Raw genomic sequence first — 16,828 nt, 5'->3', positions numbered from 1 at the left:
GATTTGTTTTGGCCTGTTTTACATGCTGTATTTTATTGTTGGTTTTAATTTTTCTATGATGCTTTTTGTTTACAGCTGGCAAAAGGACTGCAGATGAAACTAGTCCTCCAGCTAATTTGGGTGCATTTACATTTGTTAAAATGTCTGTATGTATGTATATATATATATATATATATATATATATATATATATATATATATATTAGCAAGTTTAAAACATTCAAGTACTTAGAGTTATTTTGATTAAGTAGTTAAAATTGTTACATTACATATTATATTTTGAGCAGGGAAGTAATCTATTAATTATTCAAAAGTAACCTTCCCAATACTGGAGGTTTGCATTATCATTAAAGCCCAGTTTCAGGTTTTGTGTGTGTTGTCTGTTATCTATTGTTTCGGCTGTATTCTTGTGTGGATGTTTGAAGGTAGGTCTGACAGGGACGTACACATAAAGGTTGAATGACGTCAGCAGTGGGTCTACTCAGTAGAAAGACAGCATCTCCTCCTCACAGCTCTGCTGCTGCTGTTGGCCTTTGTGCGTCTAAGGTAAGATTTCCACAGCGCAGCGCTCACCGCTTTACACATTCTGAGCTGTTTGTGACATGATGGATGATATTTCACAACTTATCAGCTGCTTAATATTTGTAGAAGTTACTGACCCATCACTAACACTTTTGTCTCACCAGGACCTGACATCCGTTCTATTGTGTTGCTCTAATCGGAACTAACACCATGGGGAGATTAGATGCGCTTCGGCAGTTTAATTTGATCAAATGGCTCAGGGAGGAGAGACAGTCGAGGAAACTGAGTCTCTTCATTGTTTTCGTCGCTCTGCTCTTGGATAACATGCTGCTGACTGTTGTCGGTAGGTGCACTCCTGTTTTCCTCATCTCTTGCATCTCTGCAAAGTGTTTTTTTCCTTTGGCGCAACAGGTAGTGTAGTCCACCAAGTATGCAAATACTGATCAGTTATCCTCCGATTATAGCGCAGTTTGTTGCCCCAGTCGGGAGATCAGCGATCCTTAATTGTGCCTAAATCCCCGCATCGAATTGAAAAGACGTCTGTGTCACAGTTAGAAGGACAACTAGTAGCCTACTATGCTCCACATTTTATGCGTGAAATACAGTGCGAGTGACGGGTCACCAAAGTGAAGCAGGGCTAATGAACTTTTTAATTTAATAGATTTAACTCTCAGATCTGATATGTAAGCTTGACATTGCTCCTCTGAAACAAGATCAGACCTGAGCTCAGTTCATATATGAATCTCTCCATCTGACACTCCAAGAGCTATTCCTAATATGGTAATAAACTGACTATCATTGTGTATGTCCACCTGAGCAGAATCCAGTTGGTTAAGTAATAGTGAACCTTAGGTAGGCTATTATAATAAATCACTGTAAATATTACAGCGCCAAATGATGGTCAATCTGTTATTTTCCCCAAAGTCTCTTAAAGCCAGTGGGTCATCGCTGCTGGAAACAGGAGGTCACATCACCAATAATGAGACATGGATATTTGTCCCCTCCAATATTTGTAATGACCAGTCATCAAATACCCCCAAAAGGTTAAAAGAAAGCTTTATATCCAATCTTAACCTGGCTCCAACAAAGTCTTGATGGTCGCTAAACCTGTTTACACGTCAACAACCAGCAACAGTGAAAACAACAGCCGTCTGTTGTGCAGCTTACCCTCCGCACACCGTGCAGAGCTGATCATCTACACAGGTAAAACATAGCCTGTTAAAATGACAGCATCAGTGAGGCACATGTCAGATATAAAACAGTGTGTTTCTGCTGTTGATGACAACATGTTTGATCACAGTCTGAGGGGGATTATCAGATGCCTTATGGAAACTTTGCCTGCGGTTGAAGGTTATCACGACGTTGTTGGTCAAAACCCACTGCTCCGTGCGCATCGGCTGTGGTGTGCGCTCCGTACCACTCTTTGTGTGTTCTGTGTTTTACTGGAGTACACATCCAACATGCAGATGCTGCCTGAAGCGTAAATAAGCCTACGGGAAATATAAAAATACTTAGTGGTTTTACAGGGCGCGCTCTACAGGCCTGTCAAGTGTGTGTGTGTGCGTGTGTGTGCGTGTGTGTGTGTGTGTGTGTGTGTGTGTGTGTGTGTGTGTGTGTGTGTGTGTGTGTGTTCATTTGGATACAAATAGGAGCAAGTTTAATTAAACTCATTTTCCAGATCAGAGATGCTGACCATAGTAGGTTTTTTTTTCTTTGTGGTTTCTTTGCTGTTCACCATAGAATTATAAGCTTCTAACGGACAGTTTTGTCAAAATTCATTCATTTTATATATATATATATATATATATATATATATATATATATATATATATATACATGTTCATATAGTCTTAGTTCGTGAAAATGTATTAACATAGTGAGGTGTTTTCTTGGAATTTTTATTCCCAAAACAAAGGTTCATAACTTTCATGTTATTTAGAATGCAACACAGATAGACCCTTATTATTCTAAGGTGGCAATACACACTTACACAAACACATATACATGCATATATGCATGCATGCTGCTTGCAGCTATATTTTGATGAAAAATGAAAATTTTTATCTTGATGTACTGTATCATTAATTATCATCATTCCAAAGCCGTACATATTTAACACAACAAACAGCATATAAAAGCAACAGCTTTGAAATACCTTTAATTCCTAATTTACCCCTGAATGTACACCAAACACTTTATCTAAAGTAACACGTTCATGTCTTAATATGTTAAGGTATTTGAATGATTTAAAACACCTTAATATATTAACTATTTCCATTGGTTATTCCTTCAAAGCATAGTTTTACATCACTATTTATGCCTAAATGAAAATTCTCAATATATAAAGGTATTTTAATGACTTAAAACACCTTAATATATTAACTATTTCCGTTGGTTATTCCTTTAAAACATTTACATTATTATTTATGGCTAAATGAAAATAATTTAAAGGTAAAAATGAATGGTCTTAGTTTTATGGTGTAGGAAGAGTTCATGACTGGGACCAGCATCAACAGTTCACTGTTGTTTTCCTACAGGCTCTTGCAAAAATTTGTCGAGTTGAGTTACATCTGCCAGACAAACAGATGAGTCTTTGCTGGATCACAGTCCATAACACGCCACCATTCACAGCACATTCTCCTCTACACACAGACCACCAGCTATTTGGAATTATTGCAAGCAGCACAGACTTTGCATCTTTTTTTGCAAATGAAACCACTCTCATCTATTTAAGGACAAGATCCTGAAGATCACTCCACTAGTATGAAGCAGACCTTGGCAAAATTTTAAATTCAGTATATCAGAATACATTCATTGTTGATTTTTTTTTCTTCCTTTCTTTTCTCTTGCACACAAAAAAAAGAAATTGTAAAGGTTTGCCTTGTATATAATTTTAGTAATATGTTGATTATTGATTGATTATTTAGTAGCTTTCCTTCTACTTTTGATGCCAACGGCTTGGCCATTACTTTATCGTCTCAAGGAATCACATGCTAATGACCTGAACTCATTCTGTACTCATATTTCTTTTGAAAGAGGAGAAGACTTACTCATCAAACATTCAAACATTGGATTAAAGGGTGTTGCTCAGTCTTTTGTTTTTTTTTTGTTTTTTTGTAAGTGATCCTTCATGACATATGTGTATGCTCCACACTATTTTAGTTTCTACTGACAAAGCTTGTCTAGGAAGTAGAATATGAACATAATGTGTCCTTGTCAAAATGTCAGCTCACCACAGATTTGGCTGATATGTTTGGTGTTTACTATCTGTTATGTAAGGAAACAGAACACCTTTCTAAACATATCCTTATCATGTTTTTTTGACTATAATCGCATACATTTTTTAGTACACCCATTTTGAGATGTAATGAATTTTAAGATGCTCTCCAAATGTCTGCATGTATCTTCCTCTTTATTTTCTGTTAATAGCAGCTTCATCTTTCGCCCATGAGCATATTACTGCCTGACTGCATCACATCATCTGCAGTGCTATACTACTCCCTCCTACACTCTATTTTTTTTTAAGATATTTTTTGGGGCATTTTGGCCTTTGGTTGGTGGGGCGGTCAGGAGTTGGGTACGTTCTGGGGTCGAGCCCGGGCCGCTGTGGCAACAGCCTTGTACATGGGGCGCCTGCTCTATCCAGTAAGCCACCGATGCCCCCACCTCCACTCTAAAAAGAGTTTCAGTCAGTTATTTTAGAACGCCAGGTTTGATGGTGTCAATCAATCAATCAATCAATCAATTTTATTTATAAAGCCCAATATCACAAATCAAAATTTGCCTCACAGGGCTTCACAGCATACGACATCCCTCTGTCCCATTGTCTTTGGCTTTTGGGCTCTAACCATGAAAAGCCAACTGGGGACCTTTGTTGCATTTTGCTCCCAGCTTCTTCCTGTCCCATTTCCTGTTACCACTACTTAAAATTACCTAATGAAGCCATACAATTACCCAAGAATGAGTGCCAGCTTTTCACAGACTAAAAAAAATAAAAGTATATAAAATAGTCTGGGATATAGCATTGAATGATCAGCCCTAATGATGCCATTGGTTCATATTATGAATGAGAATCAGCTTTACTGGCAAATTCTGTGTGCACATACAAGGAATTTTAATCAGTTTTTTTTTTCATGTAAATACACAAATTAGACATACAGATTGAAGTTCTCCTCCAGTTAGTTTTACTTCCCTTTTAACTGTTAGTTTTCTCTCTTAAACAGAGAATGTTTTTTTTTCTTCAATAGTTGGATGTAACCATAGCAACGAGACTGCAGCTACAGTAGTTTGGAAAACAGCAATATGACACCTACTTTGATGAATTTACTATTTAACTTAGCACAAATGAGACGACAATTAGCACAACACGGCGACTCTCTCTCTTTCACTCTCTTTCATCTCTACTGTGTCTTCCTGCTGCAGATGGTTGTTGTAGTGAAGAGGCCCTGTTTGGCAACACCACTGCACACCAGCCACAGTCCATCTAAGGAGGACTAGATATATTGTAGAGGTCCACTGTTTACAATGGAGTAATGGGACATTACGGAGGTGCGCTGTCCATCAGCATCGGCATCTCTTGCCTCAGCTCAGTACCAACACCGCCAAAAGCAGCACTGTGATTCTTTTTATTTTTTCTAACAGGACTTTTCTGACTCTTTCACTGAAACTTGTGAATTTCCCAGTGTCCAGACCAATTAGAGGCGGGTGCTGGTGAACTATGCAAACCTTCAACATGTTCCAAAACTGCATTTCAGACAGAGGACCTCAGTAATATGTCTATCTATCCTGCAGTGTGCTGTGGCCAAGAGTCAGTAATGAGGGGTTTTCCCTCTTCTTTAATGTGTTATATGGCATTTGTATGCACCTGTAAGGTTTGCTTAAAGAAGCAACTGACAGAATTTTTGCCTATATATATCATTATGAAAATAATGTGGGTTGCACAGGGTAGTGGCCACAGTAAAATCAGACTATCAGCATTTACATAGGTTACTTTATGGCTTTGCAATCTTTGCAATAAGCTTCTGCCACCGGGGACGAATTTTTGCGGACAAAATCTGCTTTACGGCAGGAAATGCGTCATGTATTGCCAAACTGATCGGTCAGCCAATCAGGGACTGGAGCTCGTCCTTATGAGGAACTGGCCGGGACATGAGATAGTTGAGTCAGGAGCACAATGGCAGACGGACAAAGTTTGGAGATAAGTGAAAAACAGCCTAGCAAAAGAAAAGGAGCTCCTCTGTGTGAGGGGGCAAGGATGCACAAAAAGGAGAGTGATAAAAGAAGAGGAAAAACAAGAGTAAACCTCAGTCAGGCGTTCAAGTATGGGGTGCCATTTGTAAAATGGCTCACGCTGAAAATAACATCAACATTTTGCCACATTTAGCTTCAAACAATGTTTAAAAAAGTGTTGTGAATTTTTTAACGTCACCTTTTACCACATTTACAGCAATATTTGTTAACTTAGAAATATATTAAATAGTTAAATTTAAATATTAAATGTGGCACCTAAATGTTAAATGTTAAATCTAAATATTAAATCTAAATCTAAATGTAAATATTAAATCTAAATCTAAATATTAAATCTAAATGCCTAATCTAAATCTAAATGTTAAATCTAAATGCTAAATATAAATATAAATGTTAAATCTAAATGCTAAATATAAATCTAAATATTAAATCTAAATCTAAATCTAAATGTTAAATCTAAATGCTAAATCTAAATCTAAATGTTAAATGTTAAATCTAAATGTTCTGGGTGAAACTAAATATTTAGCTAATATGCAAATTCACACTGCCGGTCACCGGAAGTACCAAAATAAAAGCTTGAGATGGTCAGACTGTGTTTATAGAATCAAATAACAAATTAAAACCAACTTATCGGGGGAATGGACACTTGAACATACATTAGTGTGATGATAACTACCTAAAATAACAAGAAACATGTTTGGAGAAATTTTATTTGATGTGTACTTTGAGTTGTTAGTGTCCCTTCGGAGGGAATCACCTTGTTGTTTCCAAATACCTCCGGGTAGAAAACCAGCAGAGTTAAGCTACATATATATGAATATCTCACATTTTTCACGTCACTATATCACTGTTTAGACTAATCTGGTGTTTGTAAAGTCTATAAACACAATGATTGAACAAACATTACTATCATGTTCTGAAATTAATAACATGGTTATCGTAGATTAGCGGGGATAACCGTTAGCTGTTAGCCCCGTTAGCGGTATCTGTAATGACTCATTAACTCTAAACGGTCCGTGAAAAAAATATTTTTTTCCAGCGGATGTCTTAGTTACAACATGATTGACCTAACTGGAGTAGTTTCATGTCGTATCCGACAACGGGAGGCTTTTAACAGATGACGTCCTGATGTTAGCTTTGCTGCTGCTGCAGCCACTGATGCCTTCTAGACATCGTGATTTCCCAAAACTGAATAAATACCACACATCGCAACACAAAACTGCTATGCTAGCTCAATCATGTTGAGCAGACCGGGCAAGGCGGGGGCACAGCGCACCTGCGCTTCACCAACTGGGTGTGGCCAGGCGGATTTTGTAAGTTTGGCACACCGTGCGCCCTGGCGCAGCTACTCCTCTTTCCAACCTCCGTCCCTCCTACTGGCGCAAGTCAGAAAGAGGGAGGAGAGAAGGCGTGGAGTGGGTTTTACACACATCACACCAATCACATGAGCCCCTCTCCTCACCCCTAAATGTGCCGCGAAGGTGTAATGAGAGTTTACTCAATTCGCCATGGCAGAAGAGAGCAGCAGCGTCAGACAGCTAAACTCCTCCCAGGAGGAAACTGATGTTTTGGTCCGGGAGGTTCAAGCTCACAGTGTCCAAATATACGAAACTGCGAGAAGACCTCCACGGGCTGATGATGCAAAGGTAGCCTGGAAGGAGGTCACCAAAATTGTAAATCAATGTTGCGTTTCTCTCGTGCGTGCGTGCGCGCTCTCTCTTTCTCTCTCGCAGACTCACTCTGTTTCTTTTCTTTTGACTTTTCTAAGATGACAGATGCTGAATATATACTCCCTATCTGATGCTGTGGCTGTTTGTGGTTGGCTGAGAGGGATGTGAACTCATTAATTTGCAGGCTGTGTTAATCAAATCAGGTTCGGTTTCCATTATGCGTGCCAAATGTGCCAAACAGTGCCAATCCCCTTTGATCTGACATCAGATGTGACGGGACAGTCGATATAAAGATACATTTATGTGCTGATTGTAGATAGTTGCATTAAATAGTGTTTTTTGGGGTATTTATGGCATTGTTAATGTGCCTGATATTCTGGAAACCTGCCTGTGAGGTTTTGGTGACGTGTGCACACTGTCCGCCAGTCAGCCAAACTTCGGCTTACACCAGCTGCGCTCCCCCTGCGCTGACAGTAGACGTGGTTGGATGGCAAGCTTTTAGCGCACCTTCGGCGAAGCCTTTTGGCACGAAACTGTCACTGCCCCAAGCTGGATCTGTCAGCACCTCCCCCTGCTGCGCCGCCACACCCATTTCAGCACACCTCGGTCTGCCAAACTGCCAAACTACCAAATTGAGCGCTGCTTGAAAATAGCTCTGCGCAGGGTTCGCCACCCTGCGCTGCGCCGGGAAACTAGAGCCCAAGACTTTCCTCTTTGATAAAGCTTATAGTTAGGGCTGGCTCAGGCTTGCCTTGTAATCAGCAGACTTGGCGTGCTCACTCAAAAAGTCTCAAAAAAGTAATAGGGTGCCAGTCCAAAAACCTGACAGCACTCACTTATAAGTGTAACACTTTTAATCTAATAAACTGCACAGCAGCAGATAAACGGACGCATTTCAGCTCATAGCCGTCCTCAGCGTTAAGTGGTTTGTGGGTGTGTCACCCTTTTAACAGAAGCCAGCTGGTTCCGATTGACAACATTACAAAGGTACAAATACAGACCATTCATAATAAACCATTCACATTATAATCAGTTTATAAAAAAAACCCGGACACCCCGGACACCCCGGACGGGACGTGAAAAGTGGACATGTCCTGGCAAAAGAGGGCGTTTGGTCAGCCTAAGTAACATTACTACTGATAGTTAGATCAGAGTTTGACGATCCGGTGCAGGTACCAGATCAGCTCGGGCTGGTACACCGGCTGATGGACCTCGTCCATGAGCATTTCTCTGCTGCTGAAGCTCGCTCTGCCCAAAAAACTGCCACGGTCGGTTTCAGTTACACGGAGTGAGGAACGTTAGATCCATATCTGTTATATAACTACAAGTCCCATGATCCCACGCCACTTCATGACGTCATCCAACGCCGTCTTCTGTTATTGTTTTGGTTTGAGACCCCTAGCAGCAGAAAATTACATATTGCACGTTTAAGTAAAAAAACAAAAAACAAAAAACAAAGTTTTTCCAGGCTAAAGGGAGCGCTCTCTCCCCACTGACACACAGCTCCTCAGCTGCCTTAAACAGCTCGTTTGCATTCCTGCCTTTACTTTAGTAACTTTATTGCATCACAATGTAACACATTATCTATGCCTGAGGACCACTGAGCCATGCCCTCAAACAAACCTACTGAGAGTTTTCGATACTGTTCCTCAAAAATACAACCTGAACATTTTATTGTGTTCCCTCCATTTTCCTGAAGACCGCTTCACGAACTGGAAACAGTTTACAGCTGGATTTTCACAGCAATTACTCCTAAAAGATGGGGCAGTTCCCACTTTGTTGGGCTTCTGGATTCGGGATCACAACCTGTAAGTATGCTTGATGAGTTGTGAATTTGTTGTGTAAAAACAAACAAGGAAGCTGCTACCTAGTGTTGAAGTGTGAAGTAGATGGCTGTTGGAGCTAATATTAGGCTGTACACCCAGTGAGTAGCTGTAGGCCTTGGCTAACTGGCTAACCATAGCTATTGTTTTGAAATGCTTTTGCTATTTGGCTTACAGTAAGTTACATTGCCAGCTGGGTGGTCTCAGTAAGATGAATTTAATGATTGAATTGTGGAGAATCTAACAGAGCTAATGATGTGCAGCATGTCCATATTAACAAAAGTTTCAACATTTATATATGTAATCCCCGATCTAAGCAGCTAAGTAACGCTAGCTCAGTAAGTCAACAGAACGACAGCAGTGAGACCTGGGATCAAATTAAGAACTGCATTTATTTGTCAAAATGTGTGGCTGCACTCAGAGCTTGACTATGAATCGGCTTTTGAAGAGGACCTGTTATGCTTTCTCCCTTTAATTTTGTGTTTTATACAGCATTATAGCTGTAGGTCTTGGCTAACTGGCAAACCAAAGCTTTTGTTTTGAAATGCTTTTTCTACTAGGTGTACAGTGAGTTAAACTGCTAGCTGGGTGGTCCCAGTTACATGAATTTAACGATTGAATTGTGGAGAATATAACAGAGCTAACAATGTGTAGCATGTCCATATTGACAAAAGTTTTAACATTTATATGTGTGATGCCTGATCTAAGCAGCTGACTACAGCTAGCCCAAGCAATTAGCCAACAACACAACAGCAATCAGACCTGGATTTCAATTAAGACCTGCATTTATTTGTCAAAATGTCTAGCTGCACTCGGAGGTTAATTGTGAATATATGTTTTAAGGTAGATGTACATGGTGTTTACTTGGAGTTCTGTTAAATGGAGTCTGTTCACAATATTGTTATCAAACAGTGTAGTTGGTCCCGAGTCACAGTAACTTTCCTTAGTCTTTTAGAGTAGATCACAGCAGGGCCCTGGTGCCCAACACCTCTCCACTACAGCCAGACTCCAGGATGTAGGACGCCAAACAGACCCTCCACAAACCATCTCAGTGGGAAAACAGTCTGTGGCATCTCAAAAGATGGTAGCCATTACCATACAGCTGTACAGGGCTACTTTGAGGGAGCAGCCCGAGAAAGCAAAGGTACATAACGCAGAAATTATATGTGGTTTGTGTATGCGCGCGCGCACACACACACACACACACAGAATTTTTTTACCCTCAGCAAAGGCTGCAAAACAGACTGTACATAAAGTAATTTGTAAATAATTGTAACCAACATAATAAACATCAGATTAAAAAAAGCACTTAATTTAAAAACACAATAATATCAATATTTTAATGCAATATTTTACAGACTGTAGATGACCTGATGAGGCTTGTCTTTGTGGAGGTGTTTGAGAACCCAGTGCCATTTGCTGAGGAGATGCAGAAAATCCCCATCCCAAAGGACCTGGCATCCCAGTATGAGAGACCCTCGAAGTGGTTGTCTCTTACTTCAGCCAAGGGGCAGCTGGAGCCCAACACAGTGACCAGCCAGATCAGGAAACTCCTGGTGTATCCAGAGTACAACACAGGATGGGGTGGACATCTGATTGGAAAGAAATGGACACTGTTAGTGTTGCAGATAAAACGCTGCTGTGTTTATATTTATGTGTCTGTCTAATGTATATGATTTACAATGTTTTCTTGTCATTTTCATTTTTTACATTTGCTAAAAATAAAGTTATTTTGAGAAAGATTTATCATTTCTTTATTACTGGGTCTCTGGTATAATGAAACCTTAACATTCAGAATTGAGTTTACACAGTTGTATCTCATTACATGTCATAAAAGTCAAGTCAAGTCAAGTTTATTTCTATAGCACATTAAAAAAAAAAGTGAGTGTAAGTGCTGTACAGGCTATGCATGTAAATACATATAAACAAATATAAATAAAATAAATATAAACATCCCTCTCTAAAACACATGGCATAAAATAAACAATAAAACGTCATAAAATGACCAATAAAACATAAAAACAAATCAAGATAAAATAAATAGTACTAAAACCAAGATCTCATGCTTAACTAGTACTGAAAGCTAGTGAGACTAAATGGGTTTTCAGCAGGGATTTAAAATGCTCAAGAGTCTGAGCAGCTCTTATATGCAGTGGCAGGCTGTTCCACAGATTGGGGCCTGCCACCGAGAAGGCTCTATCACCTCTACTTTTAAGTCTAGATCTGGGAACCTCCAGCAGCAACAGGTTGATAGACCTCATTGCTCTGACTGGGGTGTGGGGGTGTAGTAGCTCAGACAGATGGGATGGTGCCAGGCCATTAAGACTTTCAAAAACGAGTAATAAAATTTTAAACTGGATCCTGAAAGAGACTGGAAGCCAATGTAAGGACGCCAGTACAGGTGTGATGCGGTCACGGCATAAAAACTCACTCTTCTCCAGTTCTGTGCCTCAGGGGTCCATAGTTATAACTGTAAATGTTGTGGATCTTCTGCAGGGCGTATAGATTCAAACTGTCAGGCTTTAGGCCTGGATGGTGTACCAAATACATAGGATAGACTGGAACCTAGTTCATTCCCCCAAAACCTAACAAGTAAAAAAGGCATACTGTTTTAAAGCAAATAAAGACTCGGGAGACGACATCACTGCATAAAACAAATATTGATCTCAGAAGCAATGTGTTTTACTGTGAAACTCTGATTTCATATAAAATGATATTATCACAGGAGAAACTGTGATACATTGGTATCTTGTACATAATGTAGATTACAAACATGAGGTGAAGATCATTATAAAATGCAGCTACATTTTAAGCACAGCGGAGTGCAGCAGCGGCAGTCGCGGAGGCAAAAACTCGGGCGTGGGAGGACTTCGGTGAGGCCATGGAGAAAGACTATCGATCGGCTCCAAAGAGTTTCTGGAAAAGCGTCCGGTGCCTCGGGGGGAAGGCGGCAACTTGCTCACATTATTTACAGTGGGGGCGGAGAGCTGCTGACGTCCACTGGGGACATTGTCGGGCGGTGGAAGGAATACTTTGAGGAGCTCCTCAATCCCAACAACATGTATTCCAGTGAGGAAACAGAGCCGGGGGTCTCGGGGGCGGGTCGTCCAATTTCTGGGGCAGAAGTCGCCGAGGTAGTCAATCAATCAATCAATCAATCAATTTTATTTATAAAGCCCAATATCACAAATCACAATTTGCCTCACAGGGCTTTACAGCATACGACATCCCTCTGTCCTTAAGACCCTCACAGCGGATAAGGAAAAACTCCCCAAAAAAACCCCTTTAACGGGGAAAAAAAAACGGTAGAAACCTCAGGAAGAGCAACTGAGGAGGGATCCCTCTTCCAGGACGGACAGACGTGCAATAGATGTCGTACAGAACAGATCAGCATAATAAATTAACAGTAATCCACATGACACAATAAGACACAGAGAGAGAGAGAGAGAGAGAGAGATACAGGTAATGACAGTAGCTTACAACAACATTAATGAAAGTAATAATATTATAGTTATAGTTCTGGTTACTGCGGTACAATATGTTGAAAGTATGTATTAATACCTGGCAGTATACATGTGTGACAATAATCATATGTGTATAATAACAGAAGAAGTATGACTAATGACTAATGATGGCAGCAGCAGCAGGAGGCATCTGGCGGGACCACGGCAGCAGCACAACCACACACGTCACGCTGTCCAGGCACCGCTGCGGTATGAGTTAATCTGAGAGACAGTGAAGCACAAAGGCTCCGGAGAAGAAGCCGAGTTAGTGACATCCAGAATGGCCGGGTTAGCTAGATGCAGTAATAGGATACGAGAGAGAGAGAGAGAGAGAGAGAGAGAGAGAGAAGGCCCGGTGTATAGAGGGGTCCTCCGGCAGACTAGGCCTAAGTCAGTTTAACTATGGCTGGTACAGGGCAAGCCTGAGCCAGCCCTAACTATAAGCTTTATCAAAGAGGAAAGTCTTAAGTCTAGTCTTAAATGTGGAGACGGTGTCTGCCTCCCGGACCGTAACAGGAAGATGATTCCACAGGAGAGGAGCCTGATAGCTAAAGGCTCTGGCTCCTGATCTACTTTTGGAGACTTTAGGGACCACGAGTAACCCTGCGTTCTCAGAGCGCAGTGTTCTGGTGGGATAATATGGCACTATGAGCTCTAAGATATGACGGAGCTTGACCATTTAGAGCTTTATAAGTTAACAGTAGGATTTTAAATTCAATTCTGGATTTCACAGGGAGCCAGTGCAGAGAAGCTAAAACAGGAGAGATATGATCGCGTTTCTTAGTTCCTGTTAGTACACGTGCTGCTGCATTCTGAATTAGCTGGAGAGTTTTTAAGGACTTACTAGAGCTACCTGATAATAGAGAGTTACAGTAATCCAGCCTTGAGGTAACAAAAGCGTGGACCAATTTTTCTGCATCTTTTCGGGTCAGGATAGGCCTAATTTTCGCAATATTACGCAGATGAAAAAATGCAGTCCGTGAGGTTTGTTTTAAATGAGAATTAAAAGACAAATCTTGATCAAATATTACTCCGAGGTTTCTTACGGTAGTGGCAGAGGCCAGAACAATGCCATCTAGAGAAACTATGTCATTAGATAAAGAGTCTCTGAGTTGTTTCGGGCCAAGAACAATAACTTCAGCTTAGTGCTGAACCTTTTAAGCCAATTAAGTGATCCAGTCTCTGCAGTAGAATTTGATGGTCAATTGTGTCAAACGGCGCACTAAGATCTAATAAAACAAGTACAGAGACGAGTCCTTTGTCTGAAGCAATCAGAAGGTCATTTGTAATTTTAACTAGAGCTGTCTCAGTGCTATGATGCACTCTAAATCCTGACTGAAATTCCTCAAATAAATTATTATCCTGGAGAAAATCACACAGCTGGTCTGCGACTACTTTCTCAAGGATCTTTGACATAAAGGGAAGATTAGATATTGGTCTATAATTGGCTAACACCTCTGGATCCAGGGTGGGCTTTTTTAGTAGAGGTTTAATTACAGCTACCTTAAAAGACTGTGGTACATAGCCTGTTAATAAGGATATATTGATCATATCTAATATATGAGTGTTAACTAAAGGAAAGACCTCCTTAAGTAGCCTAGTTGGGATGGGGTCTAAGAGACACGTTGATGATTTGGATGAAGAAATCACTGCAGTCAATTCTTGAAGAGAAATTGGGGAGAAGCAATTTAAATATATATTAGATTTTACAGCTGTGTTTGAGGTTAGATAGGTACTATCTGAGGACAGGAGGTCATGAATTTTGCCTCTAATAGTTAGAATTTTGTCATTAAAAAAGCTCATAAAATCATTACTGCTAAGGGCTAAGGGAATACAAGGCTCAATAGAGCTTTGACTCTCAGTCAGCCTGGCTACAGTGCTGAAAAGAAACCTGGGGTTGTTCTTATTGTCTTCTATTAATGCTGAGTAATAGTTTGCTCTGGCATTGAGGCCCTCTTATAAGTTTTGAGACTGTCTGTCCAGATTAAACGAGATTCTTCCAGTTTGGTTAATCGCCAATTCCTTTCAAATTTTTGCGATATTTGTTTTAACTTACGGGTTTGAGAGTTATACCAAGGAGCGAACTTTCTTTGCTTTTTTAACTTCTTTTTAAGAGGAGCTACAGAGTCGAGCGTTGTTCGTAGCGAGCCTACGGCGCTATCGACAAAATGATCAATTCGGGAGAGGTTAAAGTCGGCAGGGGAAACCTCTGTTACTGAAGGTATTGGTATTGAATTTAACGACGAAGTAATCTTTTCCTTAAATTTTGCGACAGCACTATCTGATAAACATCTAGTATAGTAACTGTTGCTGATTGGTGTGTAATCGAGTAAAAAGAAATCAAAAGTAATCAGATAATGATCCGATTGCGAGGGATTCTGTGGAAAGACTTTTCGGTTATCAATTTCAATTCCATACGTCAGAACTAGATCGAGGGTATGGTTAAAACAATGAGTAGGTTCATGTACACCCTGACTGAAGCCAATGGAGTCAAATAATGAGATAAACGCGGTAGCCAGGGAGTCATTATCAGCGTCGACATGAATGTTAAAATCGCCTACAATAATAACTTTATCTGATTTAAGAACTAAACTGGATAAAAACTCTGAGAATTCAGATACAAATTCAGAATACGGGCCAGGAGCACGGTACACTATAACAAATAAAAGTGGCTGCGAGGTTTTCCAGGTCGGATGTAAAAGACTAAGAACGAGGCTTTCAAATGAATTATAATCTAGTTTAGGTTTAGGACTGATTAACAGGCTAGAGTTAAAAATGGCTGCAACTCCCCCTCCTCGGCCACTGCCTCGAGGAATGTGGGTATTATTATGACTGGGAGGAGTGGACTCATTTAGACTGACATATTCATCTTGACACAGCCAGGTTTCAGTGAGACTGAGTAAATCAATATGATTATCTGATATTAATTCGTTTACTAACACTGCTTTAGACGATAGAGACCTGATATTTAACAGTCCGCATTTAATTCTCCTGTTTTGTCTTTCTGTCACAGAAGAGGTTTTAATTTTTATGAGGTTGTTATGTAGTGAAGCAACTACACGGCGGTGGAGCCCCGGGGGTGGACGAGATTCGCCCTGGATATCTCAAGGCTCTGGATGTTGTAGGGCTGTCCTGGCTGACATGCCTCTGCAACATTGCGTGGACATTGGGGACAGTGCCTCTGGAGTGGCAGACCGGGGTGGTGGTCCCCATTTTCAAGAAAGGGGACCAGAGGGTGTGTTCCAACTACAGGGGGATCACACTCCTCAGCCTACCCGGTAAGGTCTACGCCAGGGTGCTGGAAAAGAGGATCCGGTCGATAGTTGAACCTTGGATTGAGGAGGAGCAATGTGGTTTTCGTCCCAGACGTGGAACCGTGGACCAGCTCTTTACCCTCGCCAGGGTGCTGGAGGGGGCACGGGACTTCGCCCAACCAGTCCACATGTGTTTTGTGGATTTGGAGAAGGCTTACGACCATCCTGTTGGGGGTGCTCCGGGAGTATGGGGTTGGTGACCCTTTGCTAAGGGCCATCCAGTCCCTGTACCGAAGGAGCACAAGTTTGGTTCACGTGGCTGGCAGTAAGTCAGACCTGTTCCTGGTGAGGGTTGGACTCCGCCAGGGCTGCCCTTTGTCACTGGTTCTGTTGATAACTTTCATGGACAGAATTTCTAGGCATAGCCGAGTGGTGGAAAGTGTCAGGTTCAGTGATGGGAGGATCTCGTCCCTGCTCTTTGCGGATGACGTGGTTCTCCTAGCTCCATTGAACAGTGATCTCCAGCTCTCGCTGGGACGGTTCACAGCCGAGTGTGAAGTGGCTGGGATGAGAATCAGCACCTCCAAGTCTGAGGCCATGGTCCTCAGCCGGAAAAGGGTGGATTGCCCACTCCAGGTCGGGGGGGAGGTCCTTCCTCAGGTGGAGGAGTTTAAGTATCTCGGGATCTTGTTCACGAGTGGGGGTAGGATGGAGCAGGAGATTGACAGGCAGATTGGGGCGGCGTCAGCAGTGATGCAGGCGCTTAACCGGTCCGTTGTGGTGAAAAGGGAGCTTAGCCAGAAAGCGAAG

At 41.2% G+C, this 16,828-nt stretch overlaps 1 protein-coding gene across 1 annotated transcript in view; it reads left to right on the top strand.

Moving 5' to 3' along the window:
- The first annotated feature begins 453 nt into the window (after positions 1-453).
- Positions 454-16,828, top strand: part of slc18a2 (solute carrier family 18 member 2) — a 105,425-nt gene continuing 89,050 nt past the window's right edge. The window contains exons 1-2 of the mRNA XM_049601219.1: positions 454-545; positions 686-864. Of these exons, the coding sequence (XP_049457176.1) occupies positions 732-864 (133 nt within the window). The 5' untranslated portion in view covers positions 454-545; positions 686-731. The remainder of the gene's footprint in view (positions 546-685; positions 865-16,828) is intronic.

The sequence above is a fragment of the Epinephelus fuscoguttatus genome, linkage group LG16, assembly GCF_011397635.1.
Source record: "Epinephelus fuscoguttatus linkage group LG16, E.fuscoguttatus.final_Chr_v1".
NCBI lineage: Eukaryota > Metazoa > Chordata > Actinopteri > Perciformes > Serranidae > Epinephelus > Epinephelus fuscoguttatus.
Note: the sequence above shows the minus strand (reverse complement) of the source record. Positions and strands in the feature narration are given on the sequence as shown.